This window comes from Anser cygnoides, chromosome Z (assembly GCF_040182565.1).
Source record: "Anser cygnoides isolate HZ-2024a breed goose chromosome Z, Taihu_goose_T2T_genome, whole genome shotgun sequence".
Taxonomy (NCBI): domain Eukaryota; kingdom Metazoa; phylum Chordata; class Aves; order Anseriformes; family Anatidae; genus Anser; species Anser cygnoides.
In genome coordinates, this window is record NC_089912.1 from 7,413,586 (window position 1) to 7,437,376 (window position 23,791).

At 36.4% G+C, this 23,791-nt stretch overlaps 1 protein-coding gene across 2 annotated transcripts in view; it reads right to left on the minus strand.

Moving 5' to 3' along the window:
- Positions 1–23,791, minus strand: part of XRCC4 (X-ray repair cross complementing 4) — a 188,981-nt gene that overhangs the window by 149,111 nt on the left and 16,079 nt on the right. For both annotated transcript variants that reach the window (XM_048045656.2, XM_048045658.2), the window contains exons 2-3: positions 22,654–22,803; positions 15,427–15,614 (exon numbers count right to left, since the gene is read on the minus strand). In XM_048045656.2, coding sequence (XP_047901613.1) covers positions 15,427–15,614; positions 22,654–22,792 — 327 coding nt within the window. In that variant the 5' untranslated portion in view covers positions 22,793–22,803. The remainder of the gene's footprint in view (positions 1–15,426; positions 15,615–22,653; positions 22,804–23,791) is intronic.

Here is a 23,791-nt window from a genome sequence, read left to right on the forward strand (position 1 = left end):
TCAAGCCCATTTCTTCTTCAAGACCTCTTACTTGCCTCAGTCCAGCTCTTGAAAGCCTAGTTTTCTGCTCAAGCTCAGCATGGCTAAAGAACACAGGTCCTTACACTCCCTCCTCCAGATGCCAACATTTATTTTCTAAGCTAACACAAATATCAGTATCATGTTGGCCACTAAGGCTGATAAAGCAGGCAACAGCTTCAACTCAAATCTCTCCCTTGACCTTCACAGTCTGGTTTCACTATTAATGGAAGCAACATCTTGCAAATATTTTCCTCCTCCAAAGAAGTGGCTTTCTTTATCATGAACAATTCAGAGAGCAAAGATGTGTATCTGTCATCCTTCCTCTTGTGCTTGGGTTTTAATTGGGGTAGTGACCCTCATTCTATGTTTGTGCTACAGTAGCTACAGAGATCCAGCATTCCGTGGTCCCAGTCCAATAGCAATAAAATAGCAGTGCATTTCCCAGATTTTTCACAAAACAAGATACTTTGTTGACGTGAACAGACTGCCTTCTTCTGTGGTAAATGCTCTACTTTATCATCTACCTGACATTCCAGCCACTAAGAAAAGAGATGCTTAAAAAAATAATTTCATGAATTCTTGAGGACCACAGTAAAAAGCAGTAAACTAGCATGGTAAATCAAATGCATTTGCAATATGGTTGAAATGTATTTAAGGGTGGTGAGGCACTGGAACAGGTTGCCCAGAGAAGCTGTGGGTGCCCCACCCCTGGAGGTGCCCAAGGCCAGGCTGGATGGGGCTTTGGGCAACCTGGTCTGGTGGGAGGTGTCCCTGCCCATGGCAGGGGGGTTGGAATTAGATGGTCTTCTAGGTCCCTTCCAACACGATTCATTCTATGACTCTACGATTTTATATACACTGAAGCCTTAATTAGGATTTCAGTTGTGACGGCATGTATAATGGTCTTGTCAATGCTGTTGAGCCCAAACGTTCACCCACTTACTGTTCTTTTTCTCAAAAACAATGTACTTTCCCATTTCTAATGCCACCTGAATCTGTTTTGACTTTGAAAAAAAGTCAGTGTGTAGCTGGCCAAATGCAGAGATAACAAGCTCTGCCAACTACCCCACCTACCCCCACATACAATCTGGTGGAACTACTTCTTAATAACAAATTAAGAATGACTTTAACTTGAATAATTTGGACTCTTTATTGACATCAATCATTAAGTTGTTACAGCACTGTCTGGTTACACATACCTTTCTCTATTTTTAGGTTTTGGAGATGAACATGAAGAACACTGAATTTTTAACAACAAGGTATAAAATGAGAGAGCTTAGGATAAGTTAAGTGCATGAAAATTGCTGAAGCTATTACAAGAAACACTGTGTGCTTGCACAGAAAAAGAAGAGAAAAACTTCCTTTCTACTCAAGCAATTTCTGGTGATGCCTATGGGACAGATTCAGTTCCAGTATTTTACTCATTCTCCCTCAAGATAAATAACAGGTATACAAGCTTTATTTTTCACAGAAAGGATGTTCTTTTTGTTGTTTTTATCTCCAGATTATATCACTGAAAAAGAAATTTTGAAATACAACTATGCCAGGTAGATAGGTAACTTAACAAACCTCATTCTAATACCTAGCACAATATCTCTGCTACCATATATTCAAATAACAGTCTTACTTGAATATACCTTTTATGAATACGTTGAAAAATATTTTCTCTCACAAGCTGCAAGGACTCTTGACAACAGAATGCCTTAGTTAATAAGTTTACAGATCTTTCAAACTAACACTAATGTACCACCAGGTTTAATATTCTTGACCTCTTTAACCAGAAAGAATTCGCTTTTGACTATTTAAAGCCGGTGAAAATATGTTTTTGCCTCCAATAACAACCAACAAAACCTTCAGCTCAATCTTTCAGAAACATAATTGGTTTGTTGTATACCAATTAGTGCATAAAAATCAGAATACATACTTCATATTTTAATAGCTTTTAATAAAAAATACTGACAGTTCACAAGCACAGAGCTTAAGTATATAAATTTTGTTCACCTATAACCCTAAAAAAATCATAAACTTGCCTAAGTACTAATTTTTTTTTTTGCGGACATGCCATGAGAACCATTTTTTGAAATACAACAGTTGTTGTCTGGACATCTCCATACTAGGACAAGCAGGGATAGGAGTGACCAGGGACAGATGCTTATTTCTGTATGTTCAAGCATGGATTTTGTTCCAGAATGCTCGCTGTAACAGCATAGGTAAACTTGCAGTCAAAGGGAACCACTGAAAAGACAGCTGTGCTGGCTTAGTGGGGGCAAGACCCAGAAGATTTAGACATGTTGCAGACAGTTCTTTTACTAGAATATCCTGAGTTGGAAGGGACCCACAAAGATCATCAAGCCCATCTCCTGGGTATACACAGGAGCATTCAAAAATCAGACTGAATGTCTGAGAGTGCTGACTTCTTGAACTCCGGGAGGCTCGGTGTTGTGCCCACTGCCCTGGGGAGCCTGTCCCAGTGCCCGACCACCTCTGGGTGCAGAACCTTTCCCTAGCACCCAGCCTGACCCTCCCCTGTCCCAGCTCCATGCCGTTCCCTCGGGTCCTGTCGCTGTCCCCAGAGAGCAGAGCTCAGCGCCTGCCCCTCCGCTCCCCTCGTGAGGGAGCTGCAGGCCGCCATGAGGCCTCCCCTCGGCCTGCTCTGCTCTGGGCTGAGCAAACCCAGGGATCTTGGCTGCTCTCATCTGTCTGGCCCTCCAAACCCTTCACCATCTTCGTAGCCCTGCCTTGGACACTCTATAATAGTTTTACGTCCTCCTTATATTGCTGAGCCCAAAACTGCGCACAGTGCTCTACGTGAGGCTGCACCAGAGCAGAGCAGAGCAGGACTATCACTTCCCTTGAGTGGCTAGCAATGCCATACCATAAACACCAAACCTCAGTACTGCCTTCTGGTAAAGTGTTCTCAGCTAGAGACAATCGTCATTATTAATATAGAATATTACCAACTCAGTTCCTATAATGTTTGGGCAGAGAGGGGTGTTTGGAGAATAATGGATGACCAGAAAGACTGACTTTACTGAAATCTTCATTGTGTAACAGACAGCCTACCTTTTCACCAGGTTCAATTATTTCCATAGTCTCCACAAATTGCACATGGAAAAGTTTTCATCTTTGATTATAATTACACAGGTGTGTATATTTGAAATATCCCTTTAGACGTTCTTCAGCTTGCTGTTCAATGTTACATGCGTTCTTGATAACATTGCTAGTTCTGAGCTATATTACAAATATTTCATTATTTCCAAGACTGACTTACAATTGAGTTGTTTGATGTATTTCAACATAAAATCTAAGTAATATTGACAAAAAGAAAAAAAAAAAAACACGAGGTTGTCAATGGCTAACTTACACAATCAGTTTCTCCAGGCTGGTAGCAAGATTTCACTATTTTAACTGCTTTGCAATCCCATGAAAGCAAAAGATGATAGTAACTTCAATTTTTTATCTGTTGTCCAAGAAAACAATTAAAAAATATATCAGCTGTCTCTCTGAATTATTTTAAAGAATACACATTCTGAAGATGTGCATGAATGTTCAACAGGATTTCTGCTTAACTTAATATTTTAAAATTTTAATAATAAAGTAATACTTGTAAAGGCTTAGATAAACTCACATTTTTTCTCCAGCTATCTATTTACAGACTTCTAAATTCACCATAGTTCTGCAGACTTAGACACAGAGGGTCTTCACTACACTGGAAATTTCACTGGAGCTGTAACTGGCGATCAATAGCTCAAGTTGATAAGTCTGTAAAAAGCTACTTTAAACGTTCATAAACATTTTTTCCTGGGAGTGATTCAGTTCAGGGAAGTGGAGATTTAGGCTAGAGTAAAAGAGCGGTATTCCAAGTGAATAGCAAAATCTATCCGTTTATTGGTTCTTGGATGGACTAGCTATGCCTAGAGTAACAAAGAAATTTCGTTCTAATTAAAATTGAATAGATCCTAAACACAGCCGCAAGGCAATGGGAGTTCAGTTTGAAGTCATGAGCATCTATTTGCTATTGCCTTGTGAGTTGAATAGCAACCAACGAAGTGCACAGAGAACTTGTATGAAATGTTGCAAAAAGCTGGAAATTTCAGGAGGATGATAATTAGAGTTCTGCAATAAAACGTCTTAACTAAATGTGAATATCCCAAGCTAAACTGTAAATGCATTAAGCATCACCCAAAAACAAAGACCATGATTCATTCACTATTTTCTAATATTAAAAAAAAAAAAATGAAAATAAGTTCAGAGTAAAGTTAACCCATAATTATCAGTTTACATATACAGTTAGATACATATATCTGTAGTGCATATATTCAGCTTGTATCTGATTATGCAAACCATTGATAAACAGCTTTTATTAAGGAAATATATAAAAACAGATATGCAATACTAAAATGAAATATTTCTATATACTGATAGAAAAAATTGCTGAAAAGCATCACTTTGCAAGTCAGAGGACCATTTCTCAACTAAGAAGCTCCCCACTAATTCCACATAGTACTTAGTATAGTAATTCTGATGAGATTTACACATCTGATTTCAACATGATGGATGCTATTTGCAAATAAGGCCATAACAGCAATTCCTGAACTGGAAAATACAGGTTACTGTTGGAGAGGAGATTGCAGATATATGTAATTTTTCTTTTCCTACTAGTACCTCACTAAATATTCTTCCATCATTTTTCCCCCAAAATGTTTAAGTCACATTAAAAGATTGAAAATGATAAAAATGTTGCAACAATCGAGACAGAATGAACAATAATAGCCAGCTTTTTTGCACTATATTTTTCAGTAGCTGTGCAGCAATGAGAAACACTGGCAAAGATCTGCTACCACAAACTAGCACATGCTCCAACTATGGTCTCAACATGAATTTGTTCTATAATTCTGAGAAGTTGTAAAAGCCTGAAATTTACTTACCGCTTGCATGGAATTGGATGTTAATGAAAATATCAAACCAGCACATCACTATGTCGAATCAGACCAGCACAGAGAATGTCTGAAAAGCTCAGAACTGTATCCAAACATGCATGACTTTTCATGATTAATGGACTATGGGATAAATTCTTAGTACAAAAAAAAAAAAAACCCACACCCATCAGGTTTCACACCTCTGCTTCAAAGCACAAGCTTACTACAGCTTCTAAAATACATCAGCTTAACTTTGGTAAGATGGGTTATTATTTCACAAAAATGGGGATTTTTTTTTTTTTCAGGAAGATCCCAAAAAGCACATCAAGGAAAGCAGAATTTTCAGAAGAGTTATAAAAAATCAGATGTTATAAGGGAAAACGTCAAGCAATTTTAGCTCTAAATGTTGCTTCTGAATATGTTGCTTCCACAATACAGTACCAAACCTACATTTTTAAAAATCTTGGGCTTGCTCCCAGTGGCACCAAGCCTGTTAATATCTGAGTTTTTGCAAGTTTTTGCAAATGCTGTAAGAGCACATTTGCACCCTGAGTCTAGTCAGTCTTACTCACACACTAGATTTTGTAGGTGACCTACTGGTTTCAACATCAACTTGACTTCCTGGCTATGCCTCTGGTGCTCTGGACTCCTGTCTGAAACAGGCTGGTGTTACTGGGCCTGGGGTACTGCAGGACTTGTCCCCACCTGTCCTGCTGTCACCCTCACCACCCAGTCTGCATCTGGAACAGCAGCTTGCCTTGTTGCTCTCTGATAGTTAGGCTCTCCTGTGCGATGTGGCAGCAAGTTCCCCAAAGCCACCGTGTTACAAACAGAGCAGCATACAAATAGGAGTTTTGTTGATCCTTCCTTCCTCTGCTTGTGGAACTCACTGCTTGAACTCAGTCTGTATACTTCTTTTTTCAGCTAATAAGAAGAGCAGGGCCACAGGAAGACAGCTTTAGGAAGCTATGTGAAAGTATTGCACAGATTCATTAGGGGTTCCACTGGCTTCCATAAAACACCAAGTTCATTTACACCATATGCAAATATATAGACCATGTGAATTCACCTAGAAATTTTCTTTCTACTTTTCCCCAGCATTAGTTTGCTTGGTTTTTCTGTAGTGTGAGCCAAAACAACAAGACTGAGATTTGTCTGATAAACTCTGTTTTGAAAAAATTGAACCAATTCCTCACTGTAATCCTAGTTAAAGGTCAAGCCTCGTCTCTCAATATTAAATTCTTAAGGTTTATTTTCACCTAGAGTTTTTCTTCACCAACCCTCATATGTATTCCTTGCTGGGTTTATATTGGTATTACTCTCATCTTTTCTGGCAGATTAAACTACTACATACATCATGGTTGGTTATACTTAAATATTTGTGTCATACTAATAACCTATAAACAGAAATCATGCACTGAGAAGACGTACTAGGACTTTTATCAACAAAATAAAAACTTGTACCTCAAAAGTATTTAAAAAATACCTTTGCCAGTGATACAACACTTGCAGAATGACATGGATTTGTGTTCTGAAAACACAAAAAAAAGCAAGCTATCATATCTTATAGTTAAGTTTTACATTCAACAAAGCAATTCAAACTAAAATCTTAGGTAAAGTGTTAAACACTTTGCAAGACCTCTGAGATTTAAAAAAAAAAAAAGGATAATGAGGTGAACCTTTTTTTAGGGAAGTGTTTCCCCACAGAATGATACCACCCATGAATTCAACCATGAATGATACCACCCAAGAACTAGAAACTCACTCTTGAAATTGTATACTGTATTTACCTCTCTGGAAAATGTGTTTCCTTCTATAAGAGAACCATACACAAAAAAATTGACAGAGAACCCATCTTCCAAAGTACTTTCCAGTTATCTTTTCACAACAGTTCTAAAGGAAAATTTGATTCACCAGAAATTTTATATCTATTTGGTTTCAAAGTTTAAATCTCAAATTAAAAACCTTCGACTTTGTCCTCGCTAATAAAAAACAAACTTACTCCTCAGACTCTCTGGCACCTAATACGCAGGAGTTAGCATTCTGTAAAATTCTGAAGTCAGACAAGGCAGTTTACAGTGATGTATCAAAATTAGATTAGTACTATTCCACCAGGAAACAGCTGACCTTGTTTTGCGTATCAGGCAATGAAATTAGGAACTTGTTTTCACTGTTCGAAGCAAACTTCTTTTTTTTTCCAGAATTACTAATATACCAAGATTTCATGAGGTAAGTAAACAAAGTTGCATGTGTTTGACCTCACAGCAACATAAAGTAAGAAAAGAACAGGAAACATAAAAAATCCCTCACTGCAAGTATACAGCTACTTTATTTCTGCACCATATTATACAATGATATTTCCAAATGCCCTTTTTCTTTATTGTAAATATTGTACATCCTGAAGAGAACTTGCTCTATTGTTTCAAGAATATTTCTGTAACTAATTGTACAAGAGCTAATATGTGTGTTGAAATTACCTGGAAACAGTTTGTCAAAGCTTTCAGAATTCAAACATATCAATTCAATTATTTCATATTGGTAAAGGTTTTATTTCAGGGAATCAAAAATTTAACAACATGCTATTATCCTGAAATTTAGTTTTTTCCTGTGCCTTTACAACTAGAAAGATGAATGCTTCCCCTGGAGCTGCAAAAACATTTCTAAAAAGAAATGTAGGTGGTGTGATTCTTGCCGTTCTTCAGGCTCCAACTGTTGTTCATCCTTACAGAAAATATGAGACTAGAGTATTGAGTAAAGTTTTAAAACCCGGTACACAGTAATCTCTTTTCCAGAGCATCTACTGTCTTCCCTATTTTTCTTAGGAAACTGAGACTTGTCAATACCCCATGATTTAAGGATTTTCCTCCTAAAATGAAAGCATTTCGACTCAGCTGTACAAGTAAAAGCAACCACTGATGTCTACACAGAGGCTTGAAATGCACAGCAGGTATTCCAAAATGGGAAATCTGAAGGAACTGAGAGGGGATGGGAGACAGCGCAATAACATCAGGAAGAAGAAAGGACAACTGTACATTTTTTTTAATAATCAAAACATCTGTTATTTTGCTATGATAAGAACACATTATAACTTTTTAAATATATTTACACCCTTATGGCACTCCTGAAATAAGAAAATACCCCTTATAGTGCTATTTACAATAGGCCTTGAAAAAGTTAAATTACTGCTTTTGTTTGATAGGATACTTCCAGTGAATTCCAAAAATCATGATGGGTAGTTAGAAATTGGAGGAGCATTCATTCATTGCAGCCTTTGATTCTTCCTTTTTCAACAATCTCTCATTTTAAAGGTATATGCTACTTTATTTTAAACATACTTCCCCCAACACTTCCCAAAACCAAGATTATAATCATAGTTAAAACAAAATATAACAGCCTAATTCTCCAGAACATTTGTCAAATATTGTATATGTATGAATGTTGGAAAAAAAAATCCTTTTTTAATTTTTTTTTTTTTATTATTTTTAACCATAAGTCTACAGAAAGTAACCCTCTGCATTTAAAATGTACCTACAAGATCTAAAGAGTTCCTAAAGGTACACATCAGGTGAAATTGGAAAAATCACATAGCACTGAAGTCTGAGATTACATAAAAGATACTTTTGTTTTTATGTACAGTATATTAACATGCTGTTCCTGAACTGAGCTTCCGAGAAACTTACTCAAGTGTATGTTATTAAATCCTCAAGGACATAGATATAAATGATACAGAAGAGTCATTGCCTTTACACTGAGCTGCATTTTAATCATTTTGTCTCTCTGTACGCTTTCCTCTTTCCTTTTTAATAGAGCAGTTAGTTGAATTGCCTGGGAAACAATCTGAACTCTCAGTGACCTTTGTTATCCAAACAACATATCCTTGGTGATTTGGAGCAAAGTAACTATTCAAACCTTGAACCAAGACAGTTTGGACAGCATAAAGAGCTCTGCCAATTCTACTTCCCTCATTCAGTATGCGATAAATTTTCATTAATGTGAACTGCTCTAAGTATTTTTAAGTTGTAGTAAACTCATAATGAACTCAAGGAACTGACCATGGAAAAGCAGCCACAGGAAACTGAAGAGACAAATAACAGCATCTCTTCCATCAGCTAATTATTAAAAGTACTGTATCTAAGGTGGAATTTCTTAAGCTCGTATCCTCCCTGTTTACAAATTTACTTAAAAGGCAAGAAAAAAACAGAGCCTGTCCCATTACTGTAAGAAAGAAGACTGCTAGCACTCAAATAATTGTTTATCAAAGGCTATTTAATCAATTTAATTGCCAGTACAAAAAATCTTGCCGGATTTCCATTATTTATTATATGTGGAGTGACTCGCTAAAGTACTTGGAAAGATTTACTTCCAAGTGGTCACCTACTTAGATCAAGCGCTAAATCACTAACTCTGTGATGGTGTTTGTTTAGGTGGCAGCAGTTTAGCTGGCCGAGCCTCAATGGCCCCTCTCTGTGTGTGTGGCCTATTTTGCACTGCAGCTGGCTTGACACACAAGTCCCACTGTATACCAAACCCATTGTTATTTTAATGTGACTCTTAACAGTCTACTTTGCCCTCACCACCCCAAAAACAGTTCCTAAGGGCAGAGTCTTGAATACTCTGCGGCAAAGCCACCTGTCATAAGGACGATAAATCACAAAACAAATCAGAGGTTTTAAAGGTGCAACATTTTAGGCTCGGCTACACCAGGCTGAGATGTGGCTAGGACAAGTATTTCTAAAACTTTTTCAACCACTGTTTCAAAAAGCTAAGCATTAAAGTCCTAAAATCCATATGAAATCACTTTATATTAAATTGTGATTCTTACTCTAATACTTTTAAAATACCATGCTACTAAGACACTAAAAAATAAACATTGTATAGACATTTCCTCTAAATCAGGTATGAATTCTTTGTTACCTGGGGAAGTTTTCCATCCATTCAATACCAAACAAACAAAAATCAAGACCTAGGTAGCTCCACTCATTACATACATCTTTAAAATGATTAATATATAAATAATGCTGAACATATGGCATCTCTATAAGGATTTGGAGATACAGGTTTAGTTTCACCCAACCAGAACGGTGATGGACTGTTTGCAATCATTTAAGTATCCAGTTTTGGTAGCAGACATCAGTTCCTGGGAGGAACCTACCTGTTTATCAACTAAACAACAGGTGAAATAGATTATAAATTGTTGTATTCTGAATGACTGCTACACATATGCTGTAAATGACTCCACTGACACTTAATTATGTTGATGATAAAATCAGCACACTGGCAAAAGAATTTCACATCTGGATGCAGCTTGCCTTCTTGCACCCCTTAAGCTGTTGCACCTCTCCTTGGCCTTCATTACAGGGCTCTGGCTAACAAGTGTAATTTCAACCTTAATGATCCAGTACAAAAAAGAAGGAAGTAATTTTTAGGAACCACAGACATGTTTTTATCTCTGAACCTATTTATGCCCACAAGCAAATAAAGGATAATTATTCTTCCCTATCAGCTAGGAAAGGAAAACCAAACCGATCCTCAAGGGCTTGCTTGTAACTTTACCTCAGTGAGATGTTTAAAATACCAACATTTATTGTTATAGTGGAGAATCATCTGTCAGTCTTACCACTGTCAAACATTCCATCTGTACAACAAAAGGCACAACAAGCTTTGCACAAACAACCTATGGCACCTGAAGAGGGGTGATAAACCCGTTTTCATGAGGCAACTTGCAGAAACCACATCCTCCACCCTATTGCTCTTCAACCTTTGTGCACAAGTGTTTGTGCGTGTGCACACATGTGTGTGCTGGGGGGGGCCGTGACATGAATATTACTTCCTTAGTGAAAGTACTCATGGCATCACAGACTGATGGAGCTCACATGTATGGCAGTCTGGGCAGGCAAGCAGGGATTCACAGGTTCTAGAAATGAAGAACACCCATTAAGTCATGTAATACATTGTACTGCCAATGCACCATAGTTACAGTGCATTACAACGCATTTTCCATTCCTTTGTCCAGTTTTAAGTGACTGATGCAATGGGGCTGCTACCACTTCCTCTGGCAAAGGCTTCAACAGTTAAACAAATTTCAACATTAGAAAATATTTCCTAATAATATGTCTAGATTTTCCTTTGCTTAATATCACTCCATTATTCTTATTTGCACTCCTCTACACCACCCAATACACTTTTGGCACTAAAATTTTAGGGAAGTACACCTTCAGCAAGCTGAAACCAAAAGTGGTTAAAATTATTTCACAACACAAGTTTAATACAGCTATAGAAAATAAATTTCAGTGTCTTGTATATTTTAGCATTCTCGAATGACTATTACCAGTCACTAGTACAAAGTCACTAACAGATATTACCCACTAGAAGACTGGAAAACATTCCTGCAAGCACACTTAAAAAATGAAACAGAACAAAACAAGCAAAAAAAACCACAAAAAAACAAACAAAAAAAACAGAAAAGCAGAGTATTGAAAACAGAGTATTACAGATTTCAAAATTCACTACATTCCTGAAAATTACATTAATATATATGTAAAAAAATTCCCAACTGTTAACTCTGAAACTGAAAAATATGCTCATCAAGAGAAAAATGAAATGATACTGTTAACAAAGCTAACTTTAATTCACATCAGTCAATGATTAAAGTGCTGATCTTTAAAGACCAGTAAAGTACACAGCTTTTCTAGACTTAAAATTTTAAACACTAAGTTCTGATGGAACTAGTAAACCATGAAAAATTTACTACCTACCATATGAAAACTTTTTTTTTTTTTTTAATTTATGACAAATCAGGTCTGTTTTACTGAGTTCCTAGTCTCTACATATAAGAAGCATGCTAGTCATATACAGGATGTATTTCAAATGTGCGGATATTTGCAAAAAAAAGGGATGAACAGATACACCAAGATAGCGTACAGGGTTGTAGCAATATGCTTCTCCCACATGGATACAGTATGTAAAAACAAAACAAATAATTAGTTGTAGTTTATTGCTATTTGTCTGCCTTCTCAGACATTCTCTCTGTGAATTAAAAATTAGTGAACACCATACTATTATTAACTACTGCAAACTATAAATGCATCAGGAAAGTGATTTGAGATTATTCACTTGAACTGTGGTATCTAACAATAAATGTGAATTTTCTTAACAAGGGTTCAGAATAAGAAGCAACTTGTCTTACAAGCTGCAAAAACTTACAGCAGTGTATTCTTTAAGGTGCTTGTAACATGCTCATTCCAGTTGGGATATACACATCATGGATCTATACCTCACAAACTCTTTGGCCAGTATTTACTTACATATTGTGTCTATCACCTTTTCTATAAAAAGACCAGGACACAATTCATGAAAAGCAGTCAAAATAAACAAGTTTGTGTATACAAGTATCCATATACCTCTAACAAAAGGCAAATGGATTTCCCAAGTGCATGAAGTTGATTCTTAGGCATCTGTGTAGTCATTGGGTGAAAATATTTGCAATAATAGATAGCTGCATGATCTGATGCCCATTTCATAGCCCACAAAGTACATCAAGGATTTTCACAAGGTTTTTTTTTTTTTTCTTAAACTAAAAAGTGCTAACCATCTTATTTAAGACTAAGCAAAACTTCCAGTATTCAAACACCTAATCAACAACATCTTCACACATACTTATCTGTAATCTCTCCCTTTGTTATATATCAAAGGGTAAAAACTATAGTGACTTAAGAATAGTAATTTTCTAATTATTCCTGATAATTGAATGGACTTTTCTCACAGTGGGGATTGGTAATAGAATGGGATAAGAGAGAAGAAGTAGGAAGTTTTAGAGAAGTATGATGTGCACTACTGTCAAAATCTGAAATTATTGCTTCCTTTCCTTTTATGTCCGCATTTTTTAGTAAAAGCACAAAGACTAACAAATCTTTCTGCATGACTGCAAGTAGTACAGCTAACAAAGGAAATGCAGTACTTTTCAACCAATAGCTCCATCACATCCTTCCCCTACCCTCCACATCCCACCCCCTGAAAAATAAGTAAAGAAGTTCCCAAGATGGGGGAAGTTTTAATTTGTGAAACCTGCCAGAAAAGATGCCCTTTAGAAAAATGGTAAGGAATAAACATGACTAAAATTCAGTGTTTAAGTTGCAGATCAGTCTCTCTAGGTGTTCTCTCCAGTAAACATACATTTAACTGAATTTCAGTCCTCTGGATGTATAAAGCCCAGCAAGATCATTTCGTAATAAGCTGTCAAGAGATATACAGCATGAATTTTCCCCAGAGACTTCACAAAATGTTTGAAACATTCTATTATGCACATTAAAAATATTTATAATTCTGACAAAGGCTTTGACAATTTTATTTGTAGGCATTAGTTTAGTACAGGGGGAAAAAAAAGGTGTGTTCTCACCCAAGAAGTGACATTTTTTCCAAAACCATTCTTTTGACAACCAAGCCTAAATGCATACATAGCAATCAGGACACTTTGTATTTTCAATTACTTTGGCCAGATTATTATTTTCCCAAATTGACATAAAGATGTTTTCATACGAATTAAGTTTCTCATAAGCCTTAATTGATGGAAACATATTAGGTGGGCCCACATATATGAAGATATTTTCCCTTAATAAAATATAGTATGTATTTCATCTGTCTGGTATTTAGAATATATTATGTGTGACACAGAGAAGAAAAACAGGATTGCTAAAATTACTGCTCTTATTTTCTAAGTAAAATTTGGTCCTAACCTTGTAATACTGTTGCAATACAGTACTTAAGCCTAGACCCTTTGTGAACAGCACTCAGCCTAGTGTGTGCACAAGAAGTGTCAAGAAGGTGGTACAGAGCCCGTAGGGCCTTGGGTAAATACACAGAAAAAGCGATAATGCAGATTGAAATACTATCACCTAATTTTTGGCACTTTACTCAAGAGCCAAATTGTGCTTGAAGTTTCCTAAACTGTATGAGCTTACAATGAAGCAACCTTTTAAGAAGCCTAACTTCACTCAACTTAATCTCTCTTTCTCCACTTGGCAAAGCAAAGCGAAGGCACTGATGTTGGCTTCTGAAGCACTTAAGTGAGTAGCTACAGATTAGGTAGTATGAATGGCCCTCAATTTACAATAAACTTTCTCATCGTTTTCAGGCTTGTATCTAATTCCCACACTGGATTCTTTATCAATTTCCAAGTTAGAGAAAAAGGCATTTCTACCCTCGCTTCAATGGAAGCATCCCAGATAAGGTAGTTCCTTTGGTTTTGGTTCCTTTTTGTTGTTGTTGTTACAAGTCAGTCTCTTAGTTTCTTAAAAGCTGAAACCTGACAAAATTAACCAAAGGAAGAGCAAGGCATGCCTCATTGGTCTGAAACAGTAACTTTTTAAACAAAGCAGGTAGGATAATCCTTAGACACTTTGCTTCTGGGAATGAATGAATGCTGATTTTTTTTTCCATGGAATTACAGACACAGCCTAAATCATTCCTACTCTTCTCTATCTGCAACCTTGATTTCATTCTCTGCCCACAGTTTTCTTCCCTATAAACAGGGCTGGTGAAACTGATTCCAGAACTATGCCCTGAGCCTGAACTTGATCAGTGCATTCATCCTACCAGAGCACTGCTATTGCTCCCTAAACCCAAATTCTTTCACTGATGTGGTTGAGAAGTCAGCCATCCCAGCACAACTGAAGCAGTGACAAACCTTGGTTACAGTATAGGATTAAATTCTGGAGAAAAATAGAGTAGGTGCAAGCAGGATTTCCTTAGATTAGCTTCTTCCCCAGAAAAGCTTCAACACCAAACCACAACTTGAAACAGCCAATGGTGTCTAAAGACACAGACAATACTACTTTGTTTCATGCTTTAAGAGTCCTTTCCTCTGCAGCCAAGAAACCAACATGAAACTGCATTCCCACTTGTGATTTGATGTAGTTCTAAGCAGGAAATCATTTTAGCATTAGCTTTCAAAATATTTAAAATAATAGAAAAACTTATTTTTAAAGTATGTTTTCACATTTGAAAGTAATCTTAAGCTTTTTTTTTTTTTAATTTATTTTCAATTTAGTATAGGCAAAAAGGAGAAAGAAACAAGCACAGTAAAAATACACTGGAGGTCAGAATTTGAATAGGGAAGCATGCTTCCCAAGTTAGGAGTTAAAAACAAAGTTACAGCTTTTGGAACTTATCAGTTTAACAATAAATTGAAGCCAAAATCTAGTCATACCCTGCTTACACACACACTCAAAAACTTAAATAAGTTTGAGAAGTAATACTCTTATTCAGTAGCATTTCAGATGCAGTACCACAGAAATAGTTCTGTTGATAGGCTTTGACAGGAACTACATGCTTGTTTCCAATTTGACCCATAGAGAAGCTCACCATATTTATTCAATCTGAAATGTGTCAGAATTCTATTTGACTTTAAAGAACCTAATAAAATATAGAAATGTATCAAGAAGGTCCTTCTCATAGTTTAACAATAATTTAACCATTTAACTGTACTTACAGAGCCATCTTTCAGATTTCTTTCATAGGAGAAGTGACACGCTGCATTTTCTTCATCTCTTGAAATAGCGAAGTTGTATTTACCAGCTGATTCTTCTCCAAGTATCAATGCTTTCTTCAGTTCTTCAACATACTTTTCTCTATTCATTTCCATGTCAGAAGCCTCCCTAGAAATTTCAGCTTCAGACACTATAAAAAAGAACATTTTTAAGAAATAAATATTCATGTGTGAGCATATACATACATTTATATACATACACAGACATGCTCACAAATGTTAAGGGACAGGCAAATATTAGTCTATTCCTTCCTTGACATGTATCAGTATGTGCCATACACTAATGAAAATGCAGCAGGAATACTGTTTTTTCCATAAGTTGTTCTGTGCCTGTTTTTTCCAGTCTGAAAATGGTTTATTACCATTATTTCACAATTTCGCTTAGAGTTTATTTAGAATACTAACCTTACAATAGAAAAAAAAAAGCATAATGTTCCAACTATGATTTATTGTACCCTCTTAGTTCTCTTTGAAACTGCGTAACCTAAACCCTAAAATGCAGTAGGTAGGCAACTGTCTCCTCACATACTCTTAATCTACGTTCCCAACTTTTAACTCAACCTTAAAACAAAATAAATTGTCAATTTACAAAGGGAAGATAGACCTAGAGGCAGGTGAATCTATGCTGTACTTACTGTTTAAACACAAGGCCCATTAAATGGGGGATGTCTCTCTACTTTCTATTAGATTTGGTCTATTAAGAAAATTTTATTCCATTCTTTTGAAAACAAAGAACATTTGAATTTGCTGCGGAATAGACCAATTATAGACATACTGTCCTCAAGAACCATGATTGCCTTTCCCATCAGCTTCTGATTGTGTGTTTATTTCTTCCTAAATCTTCTTTCCATTAACCCTTAAACTGAAAATGCAGCTCAACAAGATACATCTTCTCTCCATTGGAGTAACAAGAAACAGTTCTTAATTTTACCACCTAAGCCCTTGGTTATTTTCCTTCCTTTTTATTTCATTCTACAATTTCCTCAATACTTTTAGAGATCCATATGTTAATTTGAATAAATAACTTTTGTGTCACAGTGCAGTTTCCTGAACTGCAAAGACTCTAAATAAAAGAAATATTCCATCATGTAATGCATACTTCACTGTACAGCCTATTGATACAGTATTTTAGATCCTTTCCTTGATTCACAGCACTGTTTCCTTCCTTTCTGACCAATCTTCCAAGGAAGACTGCTCTAGATTGTCCTTTATCCTTACTTCCTCTTAGACATTTTTAGCATTTGCCCAGCATTTGAAAGAGCAAGATATGAAAAAGGAAATTAGTTTGTAACAGCCTGAAAACAAAAACACTTCCTTCACACAACTGCAAATGACTTAAAAAAAAATGTACCCTACTTAAAAACCTATTAATAACATTATTTCTTCTTTATAAAAATGCCTTTGACATTAACTTCATAGTGAGGCATAAACCTGCACATATATTGAAACTGTCCTGATGGAAACAGAGCAGCATTTCAAGAAAAAATAAACCTGTTTAAATTGCCTCATTTTTCTTCTGTTTTCATCTAGACATAGTAGTTAACCTCATACTACAAAGAAAGCACTACTTATCAAATCTATCCATCATTAAAAGTACAGCAGAGGGGTACAGGTATAACTATTTGCTGTGAAGTTATATCCTGAAATGCTTCAGGATTTCTTAATTCTGCATCTTCGGTAATTTTAATTTAGATCCAGAATCAAAGAGAGGCTGAAGTTAGGAGTGACCTCTGGAGATTGTCTAGTCCAATCTGCTCAAAGTATGATCAGCTTTAGAAGCTGCTCAGGACCACATCCAGTTGCATACTGAATATCTCCAAGAACTGACACTCCTCATCTTCTCCGGGCAAGCTATTCTGGTGCTTGGTCACCACCCTATGGTAGAAAAGTTTCAATTTCTGGTATTTTAATTTGTGCCCATTGCCTCCTATGTTGTCACTGGACAACACTGAGAGGAGCCTGACTGTCACCCTTACTGCTTCCGTTCTGGTACTGATACACGTAAGATCCCCCTGAGCCTTTTCTTCTCCAGGCTGCACAGTCCCAGCTCTCTCAATTTCTACTCTAATGCAGGCTCTAGTCCTTCAGCCATCTTGATGGACTTTCACTGGATTCAATTCAGTAAGTTCAATGTTTTTCTTGTACTGGGAAGCCCAGAACTGGTCACAGCATCACATGTCTCCCCAGCGCTGAGCAGAGAGGAAGGACAACTGCCCTTGACATTTTCCCTCATTTTCCTTTTGCTGCTGATAGAAGAAGCACTAGATAAACCTGTAGAAACATTCTCCTCTCTAAAGTCATAATCCATAGGATTCTTTTAGAGAGATCCTAAAACAGGTCAGAGTCTGCTTTTCTGAACTCTAGGGTCGTGAGCCTGCCTTTTACTGTTTACTCCTCTCAGGATCCTGAACACCACCATCTAATAATCACTGCAGCCAAAGGCCACCCTCAACTTTAGAGGCCTTTTTTTCCCCCCCCCTTTTTTTTTGGGGGGGGGGGGGGGGGGGGGGGGGGGGGGGGGGGGGGGGGCAGAGTGGGAAGGAAGAGGGGTTGGGAAGACAAAGAAGGGGATTTTTTTTTTCTTTTTAAATAACATGATATACTACAGCATTACCAATTAGAAAGATCATCTATTCACAAACACATCAACTATTTGTGCACACACAAAAAAAAGAACTACTACCTTACTAATTACCTTAAGTGATTGCTGTATGTCAGTAAAACCAGATAAGGCAGGTCAGACACTAATGTACCAGTCTACTACTCTGTAAGACACAGGCTAACAGCTATGGAAAAAAGGTGGCAAAAGACAGCATACTAATGTCACCACTGCAAAGAAATGAACAGCTGACACAAGGACAAAGTACTCCCATCTGCGGAAAATCTAAGCCTGGAGATACACTCAGTTAAAGTGATAAATTAGCACCAGAATCAAAATCAGCTATACCTTAGGCAGTTTTCCCTAGGCAGATTCAAACGTGTTAGACCCTTTAAAAGCTAGAAAGCAAAAGCATGCAGGGGGAACTGAACTGCTTCGGAGTTGTTTGTAACAAATAAATATTGGAATTAGGCTCAATAAATATGAGCAAGTCGGTCTTTCTTACAGTCAGATGTGAAGTATACCACAACCATGCCAGTCCAAAGTTTGCCACAAAGTTCCCCATGTACTGTAACCACACAATGCCTGAGGTTGAGTATTCTTTCCCTCTTTTTTCTTTTTCTTTTAAAGAGAAAATTGTAAACCTGTCACACTCATAAAGTGAAGGCCTGAACATGGCATTTTACCAGATCTCCAACAATACACTAAGAACAGTACAGGAGTATTTTGGAGCATGCATTAAGAAAAAAACAGAAATAAATTAACCTCATAACCAGTATTCCTAGATTAGGAAAGATGTTTCCACCATTACATTTTAAGTTGCACTATTTATATCAGAGGTTGGGAAAAACAGGTTAGGAGGCAGTGGGGTATATTATAACTGTATATCCCTAGAGATCTGTAAATTCAAAATACGTGCTCTTCCCAAAAGAATGCTTCCTGAAATAGAAATTATATTTGTTGTTTGTTACAGCAAATGTAATAGACAACCATACATAGATGTTTTTGTATACAGCCTAATACTGATGATCTTTTGGGCACTGAAATACATAATAAAATATAAACAATTTGAATATTTAGCTTATTATCATCATTTGAAGAACACGGTGTTACTTATTCTACCGTTATATTTTTCAAATTTGTTTCCGTAGTCTAACAAGATAAATTCAAGCAGAGTGAAGAGGACTGCAGCTTACTTTGTGCTAAGTTAAGGTTTAAATACCTTTATGAAAGGGAATACAAGAGAAAAGGCAGTGGGAAGGCAGAAGAGAGAAAAAAATGCAACAAAATATATTTTTTTAACCCTCACAGCATGGGCAACTCAACCATCTTTTTTTCTAAAGTGAAATCCCTTCCTGATTCTTGAGGAGAGAGGAGCTAAGACAGAGGGCCACATTCTGCCAGCTGGTACTTGTCCTACAAACTGGTCTTTGAGTGAGACTCTGCTTTGTAAACGTTTAGCTCCAATGCCACATCACAGCCTCCCTACTGGTGCACCAAATATGTGTGCAGCTGGCACAAGGGGACAGGAACAAGAGAGAAGCCAGCATACTGCGCTGCAAACATGGAGAGACCTACAAACAAGCCACTGTGAAGTCAAAACCAGCTGTGTATCAATCCTCACACATTAAGACTGACAGATAGGAACTTTGGAACAGGACTTGGTACCATCACATACACGTGTGGCTGCCAAAGCTGAAGCAGTAAATTTGCCCTCACCTCTGCACTTGTTATCAGTTCTGCCCTACCTGATTCTAAGCCAAGCCAATCATATTCAAATTCAGGAACAAGTCTAAACTCTTTTTGGATCTAGTAGAGAAAGCATTTTGTAAATTTTTTAAAATATATTTTAAGCATGAAACAAATGTCATTAGAAAAGATTACAACAATTGCCTGCTGCATCTCGTCTTTTAAAACTGAAAGCAACACTTTTTAATGTTCATATAAAAATGATACAGTACAATTACTAACAGGTAAAAAAAATAAGCCTGCAAGACAGTGAAGAATTGGGTCTACAGTGTTGGTCAACATTTACCTTGTAAGGCTAACAATCCACTACAAATAGCAAGGGCAGAGTGGGAGAGAAAGGCAAGAAATTTAACACCAAAACATTTCTGTTTTGCTTGAAGCTACAGCCACCAATCATTTCCTACTCCTTATTAACTAGCTTATTTATTTTAAAGGACACTAGACATTAAGGTAGAAAAGGCCACTAGTGTGTCATTATTTCTCTTAAAGCAGAAATAGCACGAACAGAAACATAGTATCCCTTGCATTATGAGGGTGAGGAGAGGCAGAAAAAATAAGTTGGAAATCCATGAGAATACAATTGTTTGCCTAGAACAATTATATTAACACTGAGAAAAATTAGACAAACTTTTAATAAAAACAAGAAAGCCACCAAAAAACAGACATACTAGTACATTGTAATAGAGCACTAGGATTTTTTTTCCTCTTGCTTTGCCTCTGTATTCCTTTTGCATGCTGTGTATTCCTTTCTCTTACAAAATTAGCAGAAAAACAAATCAATCTGTAGGAAAACATGAAATTTATAAATGTATATATCTGCAGTTCTTTAACACAATACCGAGTGAATATACTAGATCATACTGCATATTTGTGTGCTTCTCCTCCCCTCAAGATTTTACTTCATTTTGTTTTTCAAATCAGACTCCCAAAGCTTTTCATCATCACATTAAATATACAAAAACCGTAAAAAACAACTCCATCAGCAACTCTCATTCACTTCCTGGTAGATCTTGCCAAGTAAAATAATCCACAGCATGAGAAATCCAAAAGGGATTTCCCCCAGCAAGAATTTTCTGACCACTGCCTTTTCTCCTTCCAGATTTCGAAGCTGGTATCTAGGCAGTCTCAAACATGATGTAATAACTAAGAAAAAGTGATCAAAAGCAATGGTGAGAGTATGAAGAGACAGATCTCTGCAGCAGATGCACAAGAATTTCAATTCCCAATGAAATTACTAGAAAGACTACAAATTTTATATGAATTCCTGAGAAATGGATCAGATTCTTGCAAAAGAAATAATAGCCCTTCTCCTTTGGATGAGTACCCAATGCTAATGTTAAACTGTTTTTCTTTCCCCTTTGTTTAATAGAGTGAGGTCATCTTGCTTTCACTGGTCCTCCATTCTGGAAAATTATCATCCAGCAATTCTGCCAGATGCAGGAAATTTACAAAATGAGAACTGTGTACATACTTTTTCTACACTTTTCCTGTTAAAGTAACACTAGGTTTCATTTACAGAAATAACAGATTTTAAGAATTAGCTTTTTGTGAATTTTAAGGTATTTATTTTGAAGTTAAAAACTTCCTTTGATACAAGAACAACCACAAAAGCTTTTAAACAGAAATACTGGAATACTCAGTTAAATGTTTATCAACGTTAACACCTTTTCTATTATTTTGAAAACATATACTTTGACTATCTGACTGTGAAATCAAAAAACAAAAACTTTCACATCAGACTACAGGGAGCCAGTATTTGAATATATGTATTTGGCTTATGCAGGAACCACTAATTTATAGAATGTTTTATTTACAGAATGTTCTAAATGGGAAAAGGAATGTGAAAGAGCAGATTTTATACATGCACACAAACATTTTAACTTAGCCTTGTTTCCTAGGTTTGAAAGAAAAAATAAATAAAAGAAAGTTGTATTCAACGGAAAGCTACTGAATGATTAAGGTTCCTACAATACACAAGACAACAGACAAAGCACTATAAAACGGCTGCCCTATTTGAAGTTTTGGCTTAAGTAAGTACCAGGGAGAAACAACTTCTGGGCAGCGAAAAGGAAGGAAGTTATCTGTTCTTATAATTTAGAAAAAGAATCAGGCAAATGTTTTTGCCTGTATTACACTGTAAAATATATCGTTCTTCCCTCCCTCTGAAACATTTCTGCTGCTGAGAGAAGTGCTTTGGACCAAGTACCTGACATCTAAAGTAACACACAAATCTTTCCTTCTTTCACAAGGCATGAATGAGACAAACATGCATATATGAAAAAACCCACTTTATTATTCAGATTTCTGCATGGGAAAAAAATGCCACAGGCTAGGTTTTTTTCTAGTAATTTATCCCCAGGGGAAAAATAAATCTTGTCCCCTATTTTTCTCAAGAATTCACACGAGCACCAAGTACAACTACCTTTCATTATTAATATCTTATTAATTTTTTTTAAAAAAATGCAATTAAATGTTTCATGAACTACAATGTGTAAATACTACTTGCATTAACCATTGTTCAAGGATCTGAAGAACACACATACGGTACTGCAATATCACGGCAAGAAAACTAGCAAGCAAGAACAAAATATTGTATAGCTGTATGCTAATGAATTAGTATTACTTTAGACATAAAGTTTCGAGATTTCAAAGATATCTGAACACATCCCAGAAAATCATGAATCTACCCCCACCATCAGTGAGGAGAGGTAATATTAATAAGATCTTTTTGCTGCAAGTTGTGGGTCACAGTCTAAAAACTACTTAAAAATTGTAATGAAGAACAGTAACAATTTAAAACACTTTTTTCTTTCCATTATTACCTGTCCCAGTCCATGCACATTCACCATCAGTAAGTATTATACCAAAGCCAGTGCCTAAATCTTTTTCCCATGATACTTGTAGAAAATACACTGCTTCTGGATCAGAAACTGGATGAATTCTGTTCAAAGTTTTCTCCATTTCCCAGTCACCTGTTTTGGAAATAAAATAATCTTGTTATAATCATTAACTTATTTTCAGAGATGCTTAGCAGTTTTATGTAACCAGCTTCGAAGAAGAAGAAAGGTACAAGCATACTCAGAATGGTATTTCACTTTCCTATAGAAATTCAGTTTTTTAGATAACAGATGATATGTCCAAATAGAAAAGTGGATTAAAATAATTAAGGTGTAAATAACAGTGCCAACGATCAAATATATTTGAATAGTCCCTAATTATGAAACCATGTGTCAGCCAGGAAGCTGGGGAACGTAAAGTTGTCATACACAAGCACTTCCTCATGTTACCTCACTGTTTACTATCACTCAACACACAGCACATGGAATATAATTAAAAACTATCATGATGCAGCTGAAAGACTGTCACTTGCAAGAATGCTACTCAGCTCCACTGCAAAGCATCTACTGCAGTAAATGCCAGCAACAACCAAAGAAATTATATTCAAAAACAGATGCTGCAGAGAAATAAGTTTATGATGCTATAGTAAATTATTTTTTTTTCTCAATATCAAAGCAACTGCACAACCTGGAGCTGACATAAAACCTTCCAAAGAAGGACATATATTTATACGTATCCCAGTCCAACAATAATGAATGCCATGGTACTCAAGGTCTTTATGACTGCATTTGTCAATTGCTCCATAGAATAATGAAAAAACAGCCAATTCTAAAGTTAAAGTTGACTCATAATATTTTCATCGAGAATGCTTCATGCTGTCCAGTACTTGAAGAGGTTTATTGGGGCTATTAAATTGTACGGGGCTTTAAAAAAAAAAACAAAACAGAAGGAAGTGAATGAAAAAGTACATGCTTACTCACACGCACACAAGCATGTATTGATAAGAGTAAGAAAAACGTAACTGAGGCATTTAAACCACATGCACTGACTACACCTGCTCGGGCAGGTGTACGGTATTAAAAGCTCTATCTAGTTTTCCATCTGACATGTAGCAGTAAGTAA